The 24,850-nt window shown below is 43.5% G+C and overlaps 1 protein-coding gene across 7 annotated transcripts in view; it reads left to right on the top strand.

The window, feature by feature from the left end:
• Positions 1-24,850, top strand: part of LOC105417951 (adhesion G-protein coupled receptor D2) — a 50,979-nt gene that overhangs the window by 6,664 nt on the left and 19,465 nt on the right. For all 7 annotated transcript variants that reach the window (XM_029827817.1, XM_029827821.1, XM_029827816.1 and 4 more), the window contains exons 16-23: positions 747-849; positions 1,053-1,206; positions 1,303-1,436; positions 2,358-2,467; positions 3,732-3,852; positions 16,979-17,020; positions 19,896-19,949; positions 23,524-23,677. In XM_029827817.1, coding sequence (XP_029683677.1) covers positions 747-849; positions 1,053-1,206; positions 1,303-1,436; positions 2,358-2,467; positions 3,732-3,852; positions 16,979-17,020; positions 19,896-19,949; positions 23,524-23,677 — 872 coding nt within the window. The remainder of the gene's footprint in view (positions 1-746; positions 850-1,052; positions 1,207-1,302; positions 1,437-2,357; positions 2,468-3,731; positions 3,853-16,978; positions 17,021-19,895; positions 19,950-23,523; positions 23,678-24,850) is intronic.

Genomic DNA, 24,850 nt, shown 5'->3' with positions numbered 1-24,850 from the left:
ACGCTGCTGGAAAACAAACTAGCAGCAGCAGCCCTGCATTAGACAGCCGTCAGTGCTGATTCTGACCAGTCACTGACCACTATACAGTAGATACTTTTATAGAAATCCTTTAAGAAGCGTTAGAAAGAAGAAGAGAAAAGAATTTGCTTTTGCTCTGTTCTTGGAAAATGAGGGCGCTTCTATAATATTGACCCAGCTTAAGCCAGTAATTAGTGCGGTTTGCATGTGAGTCCACTCTGAAGGTTTATGGTGGCACCCCAAAGCCATTAATTAACATTATGGTCGCTGAGGGATCACAGTCAGCTAGAGTGAGGCAGACCTGAGGATTTATGCCTGTCCTGAAATCACCAAGTGCAGCCATGCATTACACATATGCACACCCGCGAGCACACACACACACACACACACACACACACACACACACACACACACATTAGTGGAAGTCCACTATATTATAGATTCATGCATAATCACACCATGAAATCATTGAATCATTGTGGTTAAAGAGCGATGATAGTCTCAGAAGGCCTTTAGGTCATAATGAGATGCTTTTCAGTTGACCAGGAGAATTTAGACGAGATCAATCTGACTTGTATCATTTATCTGTCATAAATAGAGGTATAATAAGCATGAGCCATGTGAAATTAGCCGCACAAGTTAACAGTTGTAGTCACTTAGCACGGATTTATGAAGAGCAGAATTTTGCTGGGGTCTCAGCCCGTCAGATGTGACTCTTCTGTCTACAGTATTCCCAAATCGGACAGGACGTCCATCCATAAGAACCTGTTCATCGCTCTGATCTGTGCCCAGGTCATTCTGCTCTGCAGCGGCTCAGCCATTCATAATAAGGTAACACAACAAGGCTTCTGTATGCTTAATGAACGACCACTTTTACATTAAGAAGCTATTTCTGTGTGTAGGTTGACAAAATAACTTAATATTCTTCGGTCTAAATTGGTACAGCACAACGCAAGAACGTGTGTGTCAATGTGACGAAGTTCAGTTCTGCAGTACAAGATGGAGCTCATATCTGCCTGGGTCTATGTTTTTAGGTGGCGTGCACACTCGTGGCGGCACTGCTTCATCTATTTTTCATGGCCGCGTTCAGCTGGATGCTGGTGGAAGGTCTGCTGCTCTGGAGCAAAGTGGTTGCAGTCAATCTAAATGAGGACCGGCACATGAAGTACTACTATCTCATCGGCTGGGGTACAAAAATCAGCAAGAAAACAAGCTAAACGAACTCATTTCGCATTCTGGGTTTTGATTTTCTCTCTTTTTTTAATCTTCTCTCTGACCCTGCAGGACTACCAGTGCTGATAGTCACCATTACGCTGGCCTCAGCCTCAGGCAAATACTCAGCAGACGGCTACTGTTGGCTCAGTGTCCAGGACGGCGTCATCTGGGGCTTTGCCGGACCCGTTATTTTTATTATCATGGTCAGAAAATTAAAAACACACTCTTTTGTTGGAGTCAGGACAGTTAATTTTATTTTTGCGAGCAGGCAGTCCATGATTTTTTTTGCCTGTTATGTGTGTGTGTGTGTGTTGTTCCAATTTGACAATAAAGTGAGCTAATTCATTGCATGTGGGGCTGTAAGTCTTACAGCTGATAAATATTTGCTAATCCTAACTGTAGTTCTGTTCAGTGCGCATACGTTATGAATAGGTTGAGAGGCGTTGATATTGAACAGCTTATACATCTATAATTGAAAATCTGGGGGTGCTGGTGCATCACCTGTCCAAAAATCAATCTATTAGAGCAAGGGCTGAGTGAGTATAGCTACCAATGAGAGCTCGAGGATTTTTTCTGATGTTTGAAAAATATTGTATCGGTCTTCAGTTTTATTTTGTCCCAGTTAATATAAAAAAAGATCCTAATTTGACCTTTTGAAAGAGCACAAACAGCTGTGTCACATTGTTGTCTAGCCAGATCTTCTTAGGAGAAGTCAGCAGCCTGTCAAATTTTTCAAGTCCTTGGCGGCACTAAAGAGCTGCTCATCTGGCGCGTTGGCTCAGACAACTGCATGGGGACTTTCACATTTTTGGCAGGGATCAGAAGACAGTTATTGTGAATGTTCTGTCCAGGGACTTCAGTCATTCAGAATAAATCTTCCTTTCCTGTTTGTCTGTGAAAATTAGCTAAACTAACCTTTCAACTCTGTCATCTGGAGGCAATATCATTTGATTAACTTGTGACCTGGGCCTGACAGTGCATATCCAGCTGTTCTCTGTTACTCTAAACTTTTTGTTTACTGAAATCACCTCTTTTATATCTGGCTTTTTATTTCCAATAATGCTGCTCATAAACTGATAGATTGATGACAGATGGAGAAATACGGTGCACTTCTCCTCTTTCAGGTGAACATCTTGGTGTTAACCAGAGTGGTGGTCATCACCATCTCCACAGCCAGGAGGAGGTCCATCATGTTGGCCGCCAGTCCCACAGAAAAGGCCTACGAGCAAATGAGGTAGCGACCACAGGGAGGCGCCATTTGCTCTCTCTTCACAGCCTTTTCACCAGCCTAACAGGCCTTTGAGCACGTCAAATAACAAAGCAGCTGGAAGATTTTACATTGGATTTGTCATTTTAAACATTGGGGCTTTTCAAAACGTCTTCCAGCTTCGGCCGCGTGTTCGTGCTGGAGAATATTTCACTCTTGAGCAGACACGCTGAATATTCACGTGCGGATTTCTGATGCCGTTCTTTAACTGTGCTGTTTTAAAAGTATTGCCAGCTATTAGTGCCACACACAATTATTTTTTTCAATATTTAGCAAAGAAAAGTAGACTTTTTATACATTTTGAAATATGTTTAATAAAGAAATCTTATATAAATCGGTGAAGCTTTTTCAGATTCAGAGCATTTTCAGTTATGTCCTTCATAAAAAACCTTATTGATCAAATACAAACTGAGACATTAATATATATTAGTGTTGAATAAAATATTTAGATGGTATAAAGCATTTAGTTAGATTTTTTTATCTATGATGCAGAATATCATTGTGATTATTTATTTTCTATGACAAATAGAAATGTTGACTGTTGTATAGACAATAATTAGGCATTTCTTCTCACCCCCCCCCCCCCCCTTCATTTTATTTCTCCTGCTCCAGTTTTGTGTCAGAAAGGATCATTTCTATTGTGTGTGATCCTCTCAATTTCCTCCTCGCATTTATGAAGATCCCTTAAAGGCGTATATGTTTTTATTCACCACCTCGGCCCACCGGGGCTCACAGTAGGTGCTTTATGAAGGATTTCAAAGCAGGCCTTGAACCATTTGGCACCTCTGGGTGGCAGGCTGTGTGGAAAGTCAAACACATTCCTCCGCTGTGTAAACTAGGGCTCGCTGCCCCCATGGTACACACGCAAGATCACACACACAGCTGGTGCGGTTTGGCGGTCACCTGAGCAGGACGATAATTCCACTCTAAACAGAATTAAGGTGGATTTAAGGTGGGAAGTTGTCACCCAGTGAGCTTTCCCAGCCCCTCTGTGTTGTATATGGAACATCCAGGCTGCCAAAGCCGCTCATATTTGTTTAAAAATGACCAAAAACCTGAGAAATATAAAAGTGAGCTTAGGGAGGACTAGTCATTTTTAGGAAATAAATCACTTCTATGCGATGTTCAGGATAATTTCTAGTCACCACTGGAGCGTGCACGGCCGTGACTGCGGGGTGCATGCTAAGATGTGTGTGTACATGCTCCCATTACTGTTTCACTGTGTGCGCAGGGCTGCCGTGAAAGCCGTGCTGCTGTTGCTTCCTATTCTTGGATTAACGTGGCTTTGTGGCGTCTTGGTGCCTTTCTCAACTGTCATGGCCTACATCTTCATCACCCTCAGCTCCCTGCAGGTAGACACGGACGCCAACACGCTTCCACGAATGCACACATGTTCACGCGCTTGGTCAAAATCTTTTACTAACCCTAACCCTAACCCTAACCCAAATTTTTAGCTTACGCTTTAAAGGTGATTGATGACATCACTTGTGTAAATAAGAATTTAAACATCTAAACAAATGTTTTAAGTGGATAGATTTTTACTAGCTTTATCATTTTATAGATTATTCTACTGTATTTTTTAAAATGACTTCTACTTCAATATTCCTAAAATAGCCATTTTCCAGTGTTTGTTGTTGTGTTATATCACTGATCAATTCTGTTCAAATGACTGAGCAAAAAAAAAAAAAAGTGTCAACTTTGTGAGAAACTGAGAAAAACCCAATTCTGCTCATCGGTGAGAGCAAAGGCGAGGCAGAACTGCCGCTGTCTCTTCAGCGGGATCGGAGCTGCCGCCGCTGCGATTTGTGGTCGTCTTTTAATCAGCTGTATCTTTAATGGAGCTGTATATTTACTGAGAAAATCAATAGTAGTTTTAGCTGCAATCCGATCATTAAACAAGGCCCTCCGGTTGCCATAAATAGCCCGCGTTTCTCACTGTGATTATATATTTTCAACATCGGCGGTAATTAAAACAAAGGTTTTTCCGGGCCTCTTATTTTAAGACTTTGCAGCTTCGCACGTTATTTTATAATATTGATTTCTGCTCCGTTTCATCGGTCAGTCTGTTCGTTCAGCTGTGTTGTCAGCAGTCTTTCTGTTTGTCTGCGTGCCGCCCGCTCTTATGTGTCTGGTCGTCCTTCCGCAGGTTCGCTTTATTAAATTCAGCGGGAACAATCGTTGTCATCAAAAATGCTGTTTTTTCGTGGGTAAAGCACAAAGATGGTGGTGACACGTGCTCAAAGAGCTCGGGCAGGCTCATTCTGAGCTAGAAAATGTATATTCCTCATGTTTTAGATGCAGGAACAACAAATTGCAGCCTTTAAAATGGGAATGGACGTGTCAGGTATTCTGGATTTCACTTTCCCTTCCGAGAGGAGGTCAACATCAGAAAAGGTAGTTTCCTGTCTGGACTCGCTCCGGGAGGAAGCATTTAGTTATGTGACCAAATGCTTCAGTATTGAAACCTATGACGTGAAGGCTGTTAAGCGTAATAAGATGTTTCCCGGTCTTCCTCCACAAGCATAAGATGAGGTCGCTATCTTGGAAGGTCTTCTCATTCCAGACAGTAAATCTGTTCTTTGGAAGATGGTTCGAGCCCTGCAGCCTCTGAGCTCATTCGGGATGGTTCATGCTGACGTCAGGCCTGATTACATAATGGTCGTGGACCGCAGACAACAACCAGTCAGAGTTCCTCTCGGCGGCTTCAGTCGTTCCGTTAGGGTTCACGCTTTTTTCCAAGCTCAAGATTGCAGAGCTCTGCTGCTGGGCGTCCGTCCCATCACTGAGGCCGTAGATTTGTTGGTCAACTGGGGCACAGGCACAGAGACTGAATGAAGGCAGGGCGGATATCAGTCTGCAGGTCACACCAGGAGCAAGAGGGGACTTTCCCATGTTGTTCAAGCTCTCAGACTCTTTCTCATCGGTATTGAAGACCTCTTTCCCTGTCTGAGCAGACGGGTCCCCTCCTCAGCTCATGAGGTTCATCCAGAAAACATTTCACCAGATCTGGAATCAGAGAGGAGGGCTCAATACAACCAACCTGGGAACAGTTCAGGGACGTCAGCCTCTTTAGCCTTGGTCAGATTGTTTGTTTGAAATAAAAATGAGCAGCCACAACTCATATCTACATTATTTATTTAACTGATTGATCATTTTAAGAATGAACTAATCCATAATAAGACCATATATTCTACTTAATTACCACACGTTTTGCACGACCCTTTTGGCATCACCATTTAGATCCTCCGTCCATGAGGCCTTTGAGAGGAGAGGTACTCAAATTAGATGAAACTAAGTCTTGAGTTGTCAGGAAACTGTTTTTTTTTCTTCTTTTAATTATTTATTTGCTATATTTTCAATGAAGCCAGCCACAGCAACGTGAAGCTTAAGCGACGAGTCTTTACTGTTAAATCAATAAAACTGATAATGTCGACAAGCCTATTTCATCCCTCTCTCCCCAGACTCCCTGTTTGTCACCTGTGTGCTGTCGGAGCTGTCCACACTCTTGTCATTTAGACATACAACAAACATGCTGCAACATACATAAAATCATGCCTGCTGCCAGCCGCTGACGCTCTATCAGCACTAACAAGTCAAACAACCGCGTACCTGTCACACATAAAGACTTAAATCATTTACTTTTCTTAATGAATCCATTATATTTTGAAAGACAGATGTTTGAGGTCCTCCTGCGGTGCCGGTTTTGATCCAATAATTTGTCTGTTTGGGTCAGATAGTCAGAAGGTGTGTGAAAAGTTTGAGTAGTCCGCTGTTGAGGTTAGTCAAATTTAACTCCAAGTCAGTAGTTTTATGAACACCTTCATCATAAATACAACCATGCCTCACCTTTCTTATCAAGCAGTAGAGATAAATAGTAGGGTGTGTGTGTGTGTGTGTGTGTGTGAAAAGGAGGATGAGGGGTTCTTGGCCCATAAATCGCTCCACCTTTGTCATCTAATCTCTGTGCAATGTCATTCAAATCCCCACCATACTATCCATTACCTGGGAAATAATAGGCTCCTGGCCATGCAGTGTCCATCTTATTATTAGTCCATAACTTTAAACTATCAATAACTTTGAGCTGTAAAAGGAGCCCGTGCAGGGGAGGAGATGGTGGAAGGAACTAGGGAGGCGAGGACATTTGGCAACAAAATGTGGCTGCAGACATCCTGGAGGGCCGTTTTCTGCCTTCACATGAGACCGGTGAAAGATATCAGAAGCATGAAGAGAATTTTTTCCGCCCATTTTCCCATTTTGATTCACAGAAACTGGTGACAACTTTTTTTTTTTTCACCTTTCCTTTTGAACGTGAGCGGAACAGCAGGTGATTTATTTAGATGTATCTCTTTTTAATTCAACTTTTCACTCAAGGTTAACCCTGACTTTGGGAAATAAAGGATTAATTTCGAGAGAAAACGCTTCCGTGACCTCACATCAGTTTCTGATGTCGGCAGCTTCGAGGAAGCCCATTTGGAAAGCGTAGCCATTCTTTCAGGACCTTTTTCTTTGAGGAGGCAGAAGAACGATTAGTCAGAACGCAGAATTTACCACCACTTGATCTCCACTAGCTTTATGTGCAAAATCAAACCCACGTGTCTTCTTTTGCATGTGTAATAAAAGAGTCAGCGGGTCACGGTTTAGCATCCAAACCTCCAACAGCGGGGCTGTAAAGTGTGCAGTCTTGTACCGTAGCGCTGCTTTTCCTCCATGAACACAGACACCATCGCAGTTGACTAGTTGAGCATGACATCAGAGCACATTCACCATATAGACGTGATCAATAGTGTGTGCTCTGCTTATTGATTTTTGCCATAAGGAAGATTTTTATCTGCTTGGCTTTACAGCAACTAAAGTGATTGTGAGAGGGTGCTATTTTTATTTGTTTGTGGTTCCGTCACAGCGCAGTTTCCATTTTAGGCTCCTGTAAAATTATGCTGTAATTTAGCCAATTCAAAATCTACTGTTAGGAGTTTATGAACCTTTAATGTTGAAGGTGAAGATAGTTATTAGCTGGCTGGGAGGAAATGTTGATTAATAATTCAATATATCATTTTAATTTGGGTTTTGGGAATTGCTTCATGACGTAGGGCAATGTCAGCGCGCGCTTGCCGATTAATTTTTAACATCAGTTTTGGAAATAATTGCTGTGAACATTCTCGTAATTTCTTTTAAACTCACCAGCTCCGGGTTAAGGCTGGTCACAGACTCGGAGGTGCTGGAGCTGGTCCCAGCGAGACACAGGGGACCCCCGGACGAGTCGCCAGCTCATAGCGGGGCTCTATCTGAGCATTCAGGGATTCGGTACCTTGCTCAAGTCGACGTATAAAAATAAATATTCATTCATTTTAATTTGCATAGCGCCAAAAATGTGGGAGCTTGTGTGAGATCCTCTTCCAGCCTCACACAGGCCCGTCGGAGTTTCTGTTTAGTCCTCATAAGGAATGTAAACGCGCAAGCTTGTGTAAATAGTGTGTGTGTGACCACTTGTCACTATGACCCACAATCCCCTACAGACCGAGGAGCGGGCAGTTATTTTAATTTCTCATTTGGCAGCAGAAATCAAAACAGCCCACGTTAGAAGCAGTTTACAGTCAGTCATCTCCAGGCCAATCATCCTGCCCTAAACAACCGGCCCATTCAGAGGCAACGCTTCCTCCCCTGCTCCCTCGGCCTGGGTCCTTGTTCTGTTATTTAAGGAGTCACATAAACGCCTCTGTAGCTGAGCAGCTACAGCTGATATTTTACTGTCAGTATAGTTTAAAAAATGTTTCATGTTCTGAAATCACAAGGGAGCTTCTGCTTCTTTACTGTAAAAATTCTAAATGAAAAATTTGACTTCTTTAACCCACAGATGCACACACTGTTATTTATTTATTTTAATTCAGTCACATATATAGATTTTAATTTTAACTTGATAAATAATTAAGAGCATTTTTTAATTGATCTTATTAAAGATCTACCAAAATAGTGGTGACCAATGTCTCTAACTGCACTGATTTGGGCCAAAAAAAGGTGATTGATTTGGATTCATCATATTTTGCACGTCTGGTTTCAGTTAGTGGTGAGGAATTTAGCACGGGGTCGACATGTGAGCTTCCATTACTAGGAAATCAGTGAAGTTGATATTTTTTTCTGAAAATATTTCACAGCAACATCAAATACATTATTTTAAATGCATTTTATTCTTAAATACACATATACAAAGATAATATTTTGCTTAAAAACTAAAAAAAAACCAAGTTAATGTAGTCATAGGTGAAATTGTGGAGTTTTATTTATAAATCTTTATTTTAATTAGTGGCTTGTATAATTACTAGATGGGGTAAAATAAATAAATAAAATCTCTATGTAATTGTCTGCATTCCCATTGCCCGGGAAGAAAAAAACTTTCCCTTTGAAAAAGAGTCCACTGTTTATGTTGCATCCTCAATTATCAACCGCGGCATTAAAATGATAATCATACGGGATACCAAGGTCAGCGCCGACTCCCACCACGCTTCTCTGGGATGGCACTTCTAATGAGCACGTTGCGCCGCTTTTTTAAGTTGTATATTTATAGTGTGTTTTGTCTCCACTTGTTCTTACGCTTCAAACCGTTTGTTTTCATCTCTTGCATCATTTTAGCTTGAACCCATTAGAGCTCCGCACATCCCACAGTTCTGGGCTATGTGATTAGTATTTAGTGGATTTATTTATTTGCTTAAAATGTCAAATAAGAACATTGTTGTAATGTTTTGAGGACAGCAAAATGGTCGGTAGAATACACTGTTGGAAAAGGCCCAATAGTGTGTATTCTATTCTTTTGGCTGCCCGGGAGTGACGGTACGGACAGTCGAACCCGAGCGAGGAGCAGTTGTTTGTGAAGTGGGCCTGTTTTTTCATCCTTTATAGGAGGGCTGAAACACTAAAAATCTAGCCTGGGAAAATCAAACTATGGGAATAATAGGCTTCCTGTCAAAAGAGGCAGGAGAATTCCAGCCATTGCTCAGGCCGCCGCCCCCAGGACCTCTCCTTGTGTTAAACCTCCCTGCATTTATTTGTCTTAGAATTATCTGCCAGCTCAATTTAGTAATAGCCTGTGTCATAAGAAAGCAAACCATCCCATCTACCCTTGCCCTACAGTACCTGTGTGTGTGTGCATGTGTGTGTGAGAGACACAATACGTGCCTGTAGGTTTGACTTGTGCTTTTCAGTTTGATAATTATCCTTTCGATGCACTTTTGTCATCTAGAATCTTTAATCCAGACCTGCTCTCAGCTGACACAAGGCAGTGAGCTCACTGCCCCCCCCCACTCACACAGATAGCGACGTCAGGAGCAACTGTGACATTCAAAATTACCCATGTCCAAATAATATCGCTTCTATTATAAGTTGCCGCCCTCCTTTATATTGAGTGACACCCCTTCTCTGTCTCACACACGCACACACACACACACACACCACGTACGCGGGGCCGCGGTGACTCGGTTCAGGTGGTCCTGGTTTCCCTTAGGCTGCCAGGTCGCATCAGATGTGTGGATTTCTACAGCTTTGATGCATACTTTGCAGGTAATTAGCGAGAACTGGGTCAGCGCAGGGCAAGAAAGCAAAACCCTGTTGTTCTTCAAGCGGGTGGGTGGCAACGAGGCGCTGGGATGGGCTGCGGGAGGAGGGCGAGCGTGTCACGGGGTTAAAAGGCTGTCGAATATCGGTTTGCATGAAAGCCGCTGTGGTTTTTGCTACTCTGTTACTCGGTGCAAAAGGCAACATATCCTTATCATTGATTGTTGAGTGTTTCTTTTAAAACTGAGCGATTTTGCAATTGTTGATTGTTGCAAAGTAAATGTCTGGACAAGGGCCCGGTTGTCATGGTGATTTAGGGTCCAAGCCTGTAATCAAGTCAACATTGGCAACTCGTTAAAAGACCGTTTAGCACAATGTAAATCCCATAATGCTGATGCCTCATGGGCAGTGTTATAAGAGGCGGGCGGCTACTCCTCTTATGAGGTTGTATGAGAGGGAAGAGCAACGGTGGTCGGCGCCGGGGAACACGGGCTCTGACATCAGGACGCTGACTGGGATGTTGCACTGGTCGTCCCTGCTGGCTTCCCTCTACGGTCCCAGGCCGATACCCTGGGTCATTCCCAGCAGATATACACTCTCCCTCACAACTGTTTACAACCACACGCTTATTCCTATTAATCTGCTTCTCGTCCCAGACGGATGGAGGGCGGGCCGCGGCGGGCTCGCATCGGGTCGGGCGGCCGCTGAAGGCGAAAACATTCTCACACGCAACCCGAAAGCCCCGTCTGACAGATTGTACCAGGCCTGGGCTCCTTTTTACACTGAGCAGATGTGGTCTCCCACTTGTTTTTCTTAGTAATTATCCCTCATTAACTGAAAGCATGTGCCAATCAAAGAGCTTGAGAGTGAGAGCAGCCCGGGCCAGGGCACCGAGAGCGACGCAGGCAGAGACCCGCAGCTTCGCCAATTTCTTTAAAACTGTAGCGTCATTTCAGAGTCATTACTAGATTAAAGGCTTGACTTGTCCAGGCATGAAAGTGCAGCTGCAATTGCAACACTGACATTATTATGGCTCATTTCACTCAGCAGGGGCTACAAATTTGACGATTATCGCGTTTAACACCTGTCATTTTACTTGTAAATGAGATCAGCGCCGCGCAGGCAGTTCAAACTTGCTCCATTTACACCGTGGAACCCGCGTTTGGGCCGGGACGTCCAAATCAACGCTGAGCAGGAGCGTCGCCAAATCCACCATTTGTCAGTTTATGGTGCCGTTACAAAAAGAAAGCGATCCTCACGACGAAAGAAGACTTTGCACGTGAAAAGAGGAGGGACAAGAACAAAGATATATGGAGTCTTCGTGTCGATGAACCGCCATTCATTTTCACTTTGGGGTCCTGCGAGCTGTAGTGAAGTGTGATTGTGTGTGACAGTTGCCGAGTCTGCCGCTTTATCATGATGGATCAGCCCTGCCACCGCAGCGGTTCTGCGGCACACACTCGCGGACAGACACACACTCGTGGACACAGACTCACGGAAAAGGAAAACACCCCATAGAAAAAAACATTTGACACAAAAGCGGCAATTATTCGCATAATTCCGTGTTCCTATTTTGTGGTTTGGATTTGTTGATTTTCGGGCTTCTAATGTAATCTAAATCTACAAATAAATTAAAACCTGTTGCTTCACCGGCGTGGAATTTGTTTCGATTTGATCTGAATGTATGATATTACTTTTCACATCTTTTTACCCATTTAAAGTGCATCCCTTCCGTCATAAATAATGGATCTCGTGCGCTCCTAACAAATACAAGGTCACGTTTAAAGCACATTAATGCATCACAAGACTCGCGCATTGATGAGTCACAGCACTAAGTGCCCCATTCTCTCTCTTTGGCGCTCGCTCTCTCTCTCTCAGAGGCATTCACGGACACAGCTCGCACACGCTCACCTACACTTTTCTTGATTTTGATGCATGGCGTTAACCTCACATCAACAGTGAAACAACAGACCAAATGCTTCTCGTAATAGTATCCTTTTCCCCACCGTTTTATACCCAAAAGCAACTCTGCATATTGCATCCATTTGTCATTGTTAGTCAAGGGCACTGCTGCAGCCTCGTCAGCTGTTCAATTTTAGGGATTCACTTCCAACATTTCCACTGTATTCGTGGTGGGTGTTTAGTTATAAGGTCATTTCTTTCAGCATGCCTATGAATATATGCATATTTGTAGTTAAATTCAAGTGTACATTGCTTTGAAAACAATATGCAACGCGGGACTAAATGTTGGATTGTTCATTATGACTTTAGTCGGCAGAATTGTGGTTAAGTGAGGTCACAGTGGTTGTATATGTGGTCGATGTAGCAATGTTTGTTTGTGTTGTATTAGCGTTCGGCTAACAGATGAAACAATACTCCAGATTTACAGTATGTGAATAACTTTGAGGTGTGTTCCTGTGTCACGCGTTGTTATTTCTCTGCCGGATGGGTTTGAAAATGGTTCTGTGCTCGTATTTCTGAACGTTGTCACAGTCTATCGCTATGTTTGCGTCCCTGTGCTGTATGTGAATAGCAGGATTATGTGCAGCGTTTATGTCGGCGTCGCCAGTTTGAAAACATGATACACAGTAGATGCTTTATGCAACAGTCTCGGTCCTGACAGTCCAGATAAACCGAACCCAGCCCCCCGCTGCACTTCTGGGGCCTTTGGCAACATCTCCCCTGCTGTCATTGCTTTAAAAGATGAATATAGAAAAACTCCCCGTGAGATTGACAGTGCGATCGCACACAATTTGACAAGCGGGCGCCGCAGAAAGGCCCGCTGGGCGCTTAAGTATTTTTAATTAAACAGCTCTCTGGACAGGCGGCGTGCTTTCCCTCCCCGGTTCAAAGACTCCTGCCTTGACCCATGTGTTAAAAGTTTGTATCAGTTTTCCACGGCCGTGTTTTGCTTGGCGCCCAAGACACGCAACCCTAAATTGTCTTGTTTAAAAGCTAGCTTGTTTACAGTTCACTCCCTCTCTCCTTCTCCCTTTACCCCCCCACTGCATTACCACATGTGTGCGGCGTGATCGGGGGGGTGGGTAGTTACCCGCTCCTTACGGGCTGAGGTTCAGAGGACAGCGTTGTTGTGTAGTTACACGTTAAAACAAGTAAAATAAAGTGCTCATCGCCGTCTCGGGTGCTTCATCTGTAACATTTGTCCGTCTGATGTAAAATCAATAGATATACTGACACAATGCCAGAGCTGCGGCAAATGTGCCATCATTTGTCATCGACGGGCAATAAAGATGTGTCAGAATTGATTTTCACTCTCCCCACCCACCCCAACACTTCTCACTCTCTTTTTGCTACACACACACACACATGCATCTCTATCTTTGTGAGGACTTTCCTGGACATGATGCGTTCCTCAGCCCCCCCAACTTCTAACCTCAACTGCATGACCAAGTCCTACCCTCAAGCAGACCTTTGGAGTTGTGAGAACCACACAGCATGTCCTCAGATCTACGAAGGGAAGACTTTTCTTCCTTTCTTGGAGCAGTATGTATGGCGTGTGCGCTGTACAGGTGCACGTGCGTGTCAGTCACAATCTCAGATTGTCGCTGCTGGGTTGTGTGTACCCAGTTTGCGCCACTGGTAGCGAGCAACATCTGTTTCGGGGTTGTTGTTCCTCTTGGCTGCTTTTCAATTGGATTTCCTCAAGCAGGGCCAAAAGCTGTCACCTCTCCCTGGCTCTGTTAGCAATCACTGCCGGTCCCTATATTAAGTAGGTGCTTCAGGGCTAAGCTAATAACTCTCTCTCCTCGAGCTATCACACACCACTACTGGTGTGGCAGCCGGACTCAAACTGTGCCGGTTGTATGTGTAAGTATGCGTGTGTGTTCCCCTGCAGCTATGGTGTAACCCCTGCCTCGTGAGACTGCATGGGGGGGGGGGGTCCTCTCCTCTGTGACAGCTCATGTGATTTAAAGTATTTGTGGTAAAAGCATCAGAGAAAGCTGCAACAACAACTCTTAAAAATGAGGAAAGCAGTGTGGAATTTGGATGCAAGTTTTGACCTTAGAGACGCTGAACCAGTCATTGTGCTTTAGAATCCTTTAGTTTAATAAATCGTAGCTGACTATTACAATTTTTTATTGCCCTCACAAGGGGAGCGGAGGGCCGCCTGTGTACCAGCCTGCCTTCCGTGTGTTAGTGACAACTTCTCTGGCCAGCTGGAGCAGTTACCCAGAGCTGGATCTGAACCGGGGACCTGCACAGTCTCAACTCCCCGTTTCACAACTTTGACAGACACTTTGATTTGACATGCCATGAGCAGTTAAAGTGAAAGTTATGTATACATGTTAATTAAACTGTTTATGCGTGGAGGGGTCAGAGACATTAGCAAGCCCCAATGCCGAAGTGTGAATTTCTTTTCTTTTCCCCCATCACAGCATTTTAACCTCTTCTGTCTTTCATTCCTGTAATGATTACCAGGTGCAAGGGCAGAAATTTTCCTCCCCTTTTTTGCCAAGTGGGAATGCAGATAGCTCTATTTGTGAAAAGTGTCCCTGTGTGTTTGAATTTAGGCTGAGATATTTGACGTCTGCTTCAGCTTGCTCGAATAGCTCCCACTCTTGGCACTGGGTGACACCGGAGCCTGGAATTTCCTTCAAGGAGGCTGTAGTCCTTAGCTACTTAAGAGAAATATGTAAGTTCCTTTGAAAGATTTTGCCATTAAACTGCTTCAGAGTGAGCCGACTTTTGATGTTTGGTTGGACACAAATGAACGATGTTTGTCACTGAACAACAGCGCTGACCAAACATATGCAGATTGTCCTCTTTATCGCGTTTAGACATATTTACATCGTATTCTCCCTAGATTATAGATCATAGTTGCCATTTAGTAAACACAATATTAGCAAACAAACCACAGTAGATGCTTTGTTTGGCTACTGTTTGGTCTTATAAATGACTTATAAACGAGTTATAACCTGTGCAGACCCGCAGCGCCCCCTGCTCAGTCCAATGAAATAGGCATGCATGAAGAGGTAATGACGGGGTTAAAGCTTCTATTATTGAGATGGGGGCTCCCTTAAGCTTCCTTGCCAGTAGCCCTCACTCTTTAAATAGTAAGAATGTGACCAGATCTGTGTTAGGCTACTACAGCTAACAGGAAAATCAGGAAAACGTCATATAAAGCTCCTGGATGGATGCAGAACTTCAAGCTAGTTTTCTCTTCCAGCCAAGCTAAAAGCCTTGTTTTAATAAATGAATGCTTATATAGAACAATGACATTCAACACTATCGCTTTTTCAATGGGAATAAAGCAGTAAACAATGCTTTCATGTTTTGGAAAAGCAGAAAATGAAACTTTTTAAGGAAATGAATCGGACCCGTTACTCGGTTCCAATCTGGATGTCAGAAAAGACTGTTTATTTAACCAAATGCTATTTTCTGGCTCGCACTGCAGCATCCCTCTAGGGGGTTCATTCTTTTTGGTCAAACATTGTGTTTGTTGGCTTTAACTTTTTAAACATACAATTGTTCTTTAATTAGTTGGATACTAATTAACGTGCGCTCCCCTGTTTGATGTACAGTGTAGCGATACTTTGAAAGAATCCGCGTTCATTCCCTGCATAAATTTGTAGCATTTGCCGTCGAGTTCAAAAGGAAACCGGGCTGGGTTTGGAAATGCGCACATGCATTTAAATAATGTGCCCCATTTTTTTCCTCTCTGTTTGTTTTTACAGGGAATATTAATGAATTAACATATTAAACAATCTAGCATTATTGTTGTGCTGCCGCTTATTTTTAACTCAATTAGATTTTAATGGACCATTTTTCCTAACGTGCACTGTACATTCTCCCCACTTTGTTTGCTACACAACAAAAGATTAATTGCAAATAAGAATGATCAAAAACATGATAATCAAATTGCAACGGCGAGTTCAACATTGCAATTCTAATGCAACACAATAGGGTCTGCGTTTCAAAGGCACCTCCCACTGCCTGTAATTGTGCGTGTGCTTGTTTGCACGAGTGAGAGTGTGTTACGTCGGTGCATTTCCGTGTTGCACGAGGTACAGGAATGCTCTTGTCTTGCTCTTGTCACTCTTGTCCGTTTCTTTAAATCAAAGCTGCTATACATGACGGCGTAGTGGTCGTTCAAAATAGTGGAAATCCACGCGGCCGAGACCTGCAGCTCCAACAGATTGAGGTTCTAAGGTGGATGTTCCAAAACTTTCCAGGTCACGTCTGCTTGTCCTCAGGAAGTGTCCTCACCCTTTTCAAAGAAGCGATCCAGAGGCACGATTTAAAATCTGAAAGATAAGAGATGTCCTTTTAAAAGTTTGTGTGTGTGTTAGGTCGTCATATTGACCGTTGGCTTATCAAAACAAAGTATTTTGTATCTGTCAGCCTTGGAATTTATAGGAATTTACCTGCCTTTTTTTTCTTGTTCCTTGCTTTTGTGGCGCAGTTTCAATCGTCTTTCTGAGAATGTTGTTATGTTTCCTTTGAGCCAATAGTTACATTATGGCCTGAAGGCGAATGCACAGCTTGTACATTCAGCGGATGCCACAATGGATTGGGGGGGTGATCTGTTTTTCTGTGACCAAAAGTGCAGCCTTTATGGATCCAAGGGCATGGCATTCTTGGACCTTTTGTCAAAGAACACAAACTGAACATGGGCACTTGAGATTTTCTATTTCGATAAACCTTGGGTTTGAGCCTTTGATGACTTAGCGGGGGTTGGAATGAGAAACATGGGTATTGTAGACAAAAAGGGAAGAAAAATGCAAGCTGAGCCTTACAGAGGTGGCCCTTTCTATAGAAGTTGAACTCTTTTAAGTTCTGCTCCCTATTTGGGATTAAATATGAATGAAATCTAATCTATCTGGTTTACAACTTTTGTCTCCCACTAAAGGATAAGAGAGAAAGCAACTGTAACAACTTTGTCCTTTCTCTTTCTTCCTTTGTCTGTGTGTGCAGGGCCTGTTCATCTTCCTGATATATGGGGTGTACAACACAGAGGTAAGTCTGCACTGTCTCAAGGCTGTCGCAGTGAATGAGAGAAATGACAAGTTTCTGATGGGCTCCCTGCTTAAAAACCGTGTGGGTGGGGTGTGAGAATGAGCGCCGGCGTGCGAGCAGCGGAGGGGACATCGTTTCCACGCGAGCGTCCCGCTGCCCTTCATGCTTGGACTAACTTATATGCATCCGAGTCCGACCATTAAACACTGACACGCCGCGCTTCTCAGCCACTCATTCCTCACCCACATTGGCTAATATTTCACTGCCTCTTTAAGTTTTTAAACTCACGGCCCTCCATTTAGCATCCTGACACAGCCGCCGGCCAGGGCCCAGCGGGACCCACTGAAACACTGTGTAACTACAGTAAAGGGGAGCGGGTGTCATAGACATGAGCCGGCGCGTTATTACCATTTAGATACGCACACATGTCCGTGAGGGGGAGGTGGAGTTGGTTTGTCTGAGGTGTGATTTAACGGAGGAGACGGCCGTCGTGCTCAAATCTGGATTAGAGGTTTCTGATCAACGAAAGACTGTTTTGGAAGAAGATGGCGTCCAAACAAATGGCCCCCTCGTTAGTTCCAATGAACCAGAGCTGTCAGTTTCTGCCACACTCCTTTATTTCCACCTTGTGCTGTCATCACCTCTTACTGTCTGACCATTTAAGAGGACATCTCTCATCCCGCGCTCGCGGCTCCTCCGCCAGCGTCGTCTCCTCAGCTACAGACACAAGCGCTGACACCGTAGAGCCCCGGACAACTGACCCCTTACACTGTAAAATAAATCAGCACCGCATTCTTGCTTAAGTGGCTTTTTTTTTTTTTTTAGTGCTTTGGAATTCATTTTCTTACACTCGAGTTATCCTTGAACCCGGGGTCTCCACAATTTGTGAGCAGTTCATGTACATGTTCCGCCTTTCAAAAAGGACCCTTCTTCTTTTTCAGTGTTTGAAAAAAGAAAAAATCTACTCATGTTTTTTAAGATCTCCACACTTCCGTTCTTCAACACACTTTTTTTCCCCCTTCACCCACACCTTTGTACAGGAGGCTGCCAGGTTGTCCTTTTTTTTATTTTCATCATGCTTTTGAGATATAATGGCTTTTTAGACTTCAGAATACATAAAAATGGACAAAAAAATACTGGTCGATTTCTGTGGCTGATAGGAGAGACAAGCGGGAGGTTTGTGCTCTGTGTAAGCAGAGAGGGGAGCAGGCAGCGGTCGCCTGGATACGAAGCTGCATCTCGTGCTAAGTTCATATAAGAGCTGTTTGCGAGGCATCAAACTGGTTGTTTAGCAGGTCAGCAGACTGACATCTGTCCCATTAAGATTTTTAATCAACTTCATCAAGCAAATGATTTGGTCTGGATGAAGTCCTCCATCTTGACGGCGCTAGTCAAAGTTTCTGATAGTTGTGAAACCAGGTATGTTCCACTCAAACTAATAATATTTTACTTTGATATGCTAAAACGTAGCATTATCTACTGTCTTAGAGTCAGACTGGGCTCTATTCGTAAGGCTGGGGTTCAGCCTCAATAATTACACGCAGTACATAGAAAATAAACAGTGTCTGCTGCTATTACACTCAAAATGCAGCGTTTTAATTGCTAATTACCTGACAATAGGTTTCCATTATTCATTACAATTAGCTTTTCCTTGGTGGTCACCTTGTAATCCCATGCTTTGATGACCTTTTATTTCCATCAACTCCAAGGATGTCGGCAGGTGTTATTGGCGCAACGCTTTCATATGCTAATCACTTAGCACCATTTACATGGCTAACAGCATTTTTGCATCATCGCGAAACCTTGAGCGTGCGCAAAACCTCTTAAACACCTAACGATCATCTAAAACAATGCCCTTCCCCTCATTGTCAAATGATTAATTAAGTTGTGTCATGTAATTGCTTCAGCTCGCCGGCTCCTTTTGATATCAGTGCAATTCCCCCGTTTGGTTTTCCCCTTTAAGCCGCGTTCGGATCGCCTCTCTCCAGCACCGCGCTCTGAATCAGCTCCTCTGTGGATCAGAAATAAAAGGATGCTGCGGAGTGTGCCTTGTCACAGAGGTCAGATGTTCTCTTCATGAGGTGGCTCGTCATCGTGGGAACATCCCGCGTACACACTCGCTGCCTCTGAGGCCGCGTGCAGACGCGCGTGTGCCATTTGTAACACACTGCAAATGAATGAAGCCATAAGCCGCTATGCATAATCACTACCGTAGTGGGCTGGGCGGCGTGGTGAGAAGTGGATACAGACATGAATAAGAAATGTTTAGAACCGTACGCTCATATAAAGAACAGCACGTACGGGCTATAAAGTATCATTATGAGTTAAAGAATCAGTACAGTTTCAATAGAAACAATAGATTGTAAATCAGATCTAAAATAAAGTGATAAGGATTCTCATTGGAAGGTAGCAGGATCGTGAAATTCCCGGCCGCTATTGTTTGGAACGATTCCGTGCAGTCCTCCGTTTCATCCGGAGTGTAAAAATGTAATCTGTTCTGCTAGGGCAGTCCCTTCTCCTCCAATAGCTCCATTTGTTGATCTCGCCACGCGGCGCTGACGGATGATGGCTGGAAGTCGTCTCCTTAGCGCGCCGGCTCTATGTGTCACTTTCAAGTCCCATTAGCCACTGGGACACACCGGAGCACGCTCACACGTGCGCGGGCACACCAGCATCGCTGCCCTGAAATTATTACGCAAACATTTCTCCTTTTTTTTTTGCTTTTCTCTTTCATCATTATTTATTTGCAGGCGTTTGCTGTTAAAAATACCCTTTTGGTTTTGAACTTGTGTGGTTTGTGGTGTGTATTTGTGAATACTCTACCTTGTACACTTATTTATAGCCACCCCCCCCACCCCCCTCTCTCTCTTTTCAGGTTCGGAGCACAGTCAACAGAATCAAGGAGAGGAGAAAAGCACTTAACTTTTCAGTACGTAATATTTTCTCATGAAACAAATGTGTGTGTCTGACAGCGTTTTGTGTGTCTTTGAACGCGGCACAAGCACGAAAAAGAAAAGCCGGACAACTAGTGTACAATTTCCTCTTAGTGGTGAGACAGAGGTTATAGATCGTAGACATTGTATGTTGGATGCTCTTATACATCAAACATGGAGCCCCTATAATAGCCCTGACACACACACACACACACACACACACACACACACTCTGTGCATAGCAGCCTCTTCATCCTCAGGATGTCACGCTCTGTGGTAGGTTACAAGTTTCTAATCCAGCACGAGAGGTCCCTTGACATTAAAGTGTCAGGCCAGTATTTCTTCCTTGTTGGATGCTGCTGTGAGGTTGGAATATTGTGTGTGTGTGTGTGTGTGTGTGTGTGTGTGTGTGTGTGTGTGTGTGTGTGTGTGTGTGTGTGTGTGTGTGTGACACATAAACTATAGACATCTCCAAAATCTTGAGTTAAGTGGCAAACGATAAGGAATGTGTTTGTCGTGCTTGTTCAAAAATGCTGAAGCTGATTTGATGGTCAGAAGAGAGAAAGGGCAAAGGTCGACTAGGGACACTGCCCATTAATGACCTTCCTCGCCGTCCATCCAGATCCACCGGATCTGTTTTAGCGTCAGCCAACACTATTTAGATGTGATCTCGTTGACGTTAAGTCGTGTAAAATTCAAAGCTTGTGTGACAAAACCAGGAAAAATAAATCATCTGTTAACAAATCTCTTGGATACATTTTTAACATACAGTTAATAATTGTGAAAAGATGCCCCCCCCCAGCACGCTGACCAGCACAGATGTGGCTGTGCTTCATGTCCTTGCAAAAACAGTTAAACAACTGCTCAGGGCAGATAGATTTTTTAAAATAGGGGGCATCCCTCCTTTCCTTTGACCCCCACTATAAGGTTAAGAAGTCTAACAAAGAAATGGATATATTCAATGCATTTGCACCCCCACACCCCCAAATGCAGCCTGATATATTGGTGGCTCGTGTTATCAGCGAGCCTTTCAATCTACCATCATTTTTACTGCTTCCTCTCCCTTCTGGTGGTGGCAATTTTCCAATCTCACCGGGTTCCGCTACCAGAATGCGTTTTTAGCCATCACGGCAGCCTGACAGTTTTTAGCTAATGCTATTTTGTGCCATAAATCCTGTTTGAAATACTGTATCTACCTGTCCTTTGGTTAGAAGACATTTGGCTCTAGATGACCGCACATGCCCCTATATATCCCCTTGTTGTAAAACATAGGATTGTGGAGCGTGCTTCCACAGCTGAGGGATAAAGAGGCTTTGGCGACGTTATTGCATATGGGGTTATTTGAAGACGAATGGCACTGTCTGGAATGGAGAGGTTTATATGTTGTATTATTTGTAGCGACTGAAGGGTTAACCCAGAGGAGTCATTCTGAAAAGCCTAAAAAAGTTATTTAATTTCCAGATTTTTATCCTTTTTATTCCTTAATAACCATCACCTAATGCTCCCAGTATCCAGGAATAGCAGTATATCTGATGGTTAGAGCCACCCTGCTTCTTTATACCACAGTTTTACCATGACTGCAAACTGAACTGGAGCGGGTCAAAGTGTGGAATGAAAATTGTGTTGTAAGATTCACATCAAAAGAGGTAGTTTTTTATTAAGTGAAGCAGCGGAGGATTCCTCTGATAAATATGCTAAAATCTCGTTAAAAACAGCTAAAACGAACTGCCGAAAGTTGCTCTTTTCGGTGCCGCACCGAATCCCTGACCGGTCAGTTATGTAGGTCATCTAAATTGTACGTCTCAGAAAGGCAGCTGCAGTGTTCGGGGAAGACTGTTGTCGTGGGTAGATTGCTCTTGATGCAGGGCCGTACGGCAGCAATGACCTTGACAACCTCTCATATAAATTCCTCCAAACCTAATCACATGCGCTCCCCTCTTAAATTGCACATTTCTGTCATCGTCTTTAGCTGTCTTCCGTCTAGTAACCCTCTGCATGTGCGTGGGTCACTCCTGTGCCTTTTTAGCCACAGGGGTGGGGTTTTATACACACATACACACATACATTGACCAACGTAGCCTGGTTGATACCAAGTACCATCTGACCCACCCTGACCTCTGTCTTGTACGCACACAACCAGATTGCTTTGTGAAATAAAGCTGTCAGTAGCAAGACCCAAATAAAAAACAACCCCCTCCCCCCAGTACTCTGCCCCTGACACCGCTGAAATATAGGTATAAATTGGAAGCAGATTAGATTTCTGATCTTAATTCAACATCTGCCAACAGTGGAAGTGATGAGTTTAGCTTGATTGTGGCTTTTTTTTTTTTTTACCATACAATTAATTGATTTCATTTAAAAGATTTTCTTTTGGATTTATATGGATTTATTTATTTATCGTATGACATGCTACATATTGAGTACCAAAATACCCATTTTGGCTGGTCTACTAATTCAAAGGACCTTTTGAGGGTTAAGACACGATTCTCAGGTTCAGGCTAAAATTGGGTTTAGGTTAGGGGGTTAGTGGCGAAGTTAGGGTAAGGGGCCGGGGAATGCGTTATGTCTATGAAAGTCCTCAAAAGGATAGAACTGCAGGGATGAGTGTGTGTGTTTTACATGGACAGAAAGTGGACATCAAGGATTGAAAAACAGGCAGAGTGACGGGCCTTGAGTGTTTTCTTATGAGGGATTCTTGCCTGATGGATGCACACTAGAACGTTAAACAGACATTGCCATGGGGTCTGGAAAGTACTTGGATACAATGGAGAGGCCTTGAACATGCACAGCATTGTCGAAAAAGGAATGGGTCACCATAATCACTGAGATTGAAACCTTGTGCCCATTTCAAATGTTTAAATATGTTGTGGATCATCAAGGTTGCATCGCTAATGGGAATAAACTCAGCATCAAGCGTAAGGTTGTCAAATAAAAATCCATACTGATTGCTGTTGGAACAGCAAAAAAGACCAACTAGCATAATTATAAGCTTCAAGAGGTTTGTTTTTCAGATAAGTTAAAGAGGCAATTATGCCTGTCTTAAAAGCCATAAAAGAGAAATAAGACAATGCTCTTGTTTTTTTCTCAGTAAGTGAATAAAATGGAGAATTTCATAAATGAAACGAATTATTTAATTATGTATTATTCTTTTAAGGCCATTTTCTTTTATACCTTTACATAACTGTCTACCGTTACTCAAGTAGAGTGGTATGATGGAATGTGCGGGCCTGGTAGGAGCAGGTGTGTTGTTAAAGTGTGTGTGGTGGTGTTCATGGAAGCAAAACACACAAGACTCTGCTTTGAGTTATTTGAATTAGGTCAAAATTGCCACCCTAGTTGTGGATTTTTAATTTTAGATCTCCCAAAATCAAAACCAGGTTTGAAACTTGATTCAGATATTCTACTTATTTCATGCTGGGTTTTAAATATTGTCCAGTTGTGTCCTGTAAAAGTCAGAAAATATAGTCACGGAGGAGATGTAACTGGTCTGAAGAAGCCAGTGCTGCCAGTAAAAGCTGCTCTGAGCGAACCCGTCTGGGAGCTGACGCCACATTTTCCCACTTTTCACAGAACTGTGCCATTTCTCGGCCGTCCAGCTCGGTTACCAGCTCCCGTCCGGTCAGTTTCCCACTCGCATCAACGCCAAGCCACGATGAGGAGACCACCCAAAACAACGCCTGCAGCACCACCTCAGACTCAGAGAAGGAGGAAGTGAGGACCACAGGTGAGTCAAGCTAAAGGCTAAAGGTTTTCCTCCTCTATTTTGAGTTTTTCTGGAGAATTTTGGAGAAGCTACAAGTTTAGGTTCAGCACTAAATATAAAGTAGCACATTTTCAATGCATCTGCTAATTAATTCAATACCTATTACACGTTTATTTGGAGAAAGCTCTTTCCAGTCAACATAGGGACCCTCTCTCCTAATCATTGACGCTACCTTAAATTCTCTACATAGTGAGATGGTGCACAACTATTTCTTTTTCCCTCTGACCTCGGTTTTCAAGAAGGACCGTCGATCCACCATTAAAAATACAGAGAAGAACAATGAAGGCCATTCATTGTGGGAGAAATCAAATATATTCTGTATGCTACGGCAAACTTCCTTCTTTCGCTCTGCACCTCAAGGTGCGCACCAGATGACACTCCGTTCCCACATTTTTTTTCTTTTCTTCCCGAGGGGCGTTGCTCCAAACTCGAAATATTTATGTTTAGAAATTTGTGATTAAAATAATAGAAACAAGGCAGGCCTCAGCGTTCGTTCCCTCACTGTTTCCCCGCTGGTGTATCTGCTATCCATTACTCCAAACCACTGAGAAAGGGAGAAGTGGCTGCCCTGTTGAGTGGAGTCAGACGTCAGAAATCCCCTGTTAAACGTCAACACAAACCAGACACCCTGGCTTCAATCTCGCCGCTGACCCACGCTGCACTCTGCAGGGTTAAGAGCCGATTGATTGGAAAGCATCGGAGACACTGCTTTCACAACAGGAAAAGAAAGAGGTAGAGGTCGATCCCTGGTTTCACATGATCATCTGAAACCGCTCTTAATATTTCTTCCTCAGGGCCCCGTTTGATCCAGAATTCACAACAAAGACCTTTTAAATGTAACAAAACCAGAGAGCAAATCCTAGTGACGATGCTGAATACCCAACAATATTTATAGGCTGGTTAAATTTAGCTGACTGGCATCATCACCTGATAAATTCTGCCGTGCGCCAGTTGTTGTTTACGATCATGTAAAACAACCGTTCCCGGTTGAATCCTGCACGCGTTAACGCTCCTTGTTGACCGTCTGCGCGCCCCCCGCGCTCTGATTTACAGCATTTCCTTCGCAGGTGATTTGCATTTTCCTCAACAATGCTGCTCTCTCATTCGCAGACGGCGCACACACTACTTAAATAA

Source organism: Takifugu rubripes, chromosome 20 (assembly GCF_901000725.2).
Source record: "Takifugu rubripes chromosome 20, fTakRub1.2, whole genome shotgun sequence".
Taxonomy (NCBI): domain Eukaryota; kingdom Metazoa; phylum Chordata; class Actinopteri; order Tetraodontiformes; family Tetraodontidae; genus Takifugu; species Takifugu rubripes.
The sequence above is the reverse complement of the archived record's forward strand: the minus strand, read 5'-3'. Positions and strand labels throughout refer to the sequence as shown.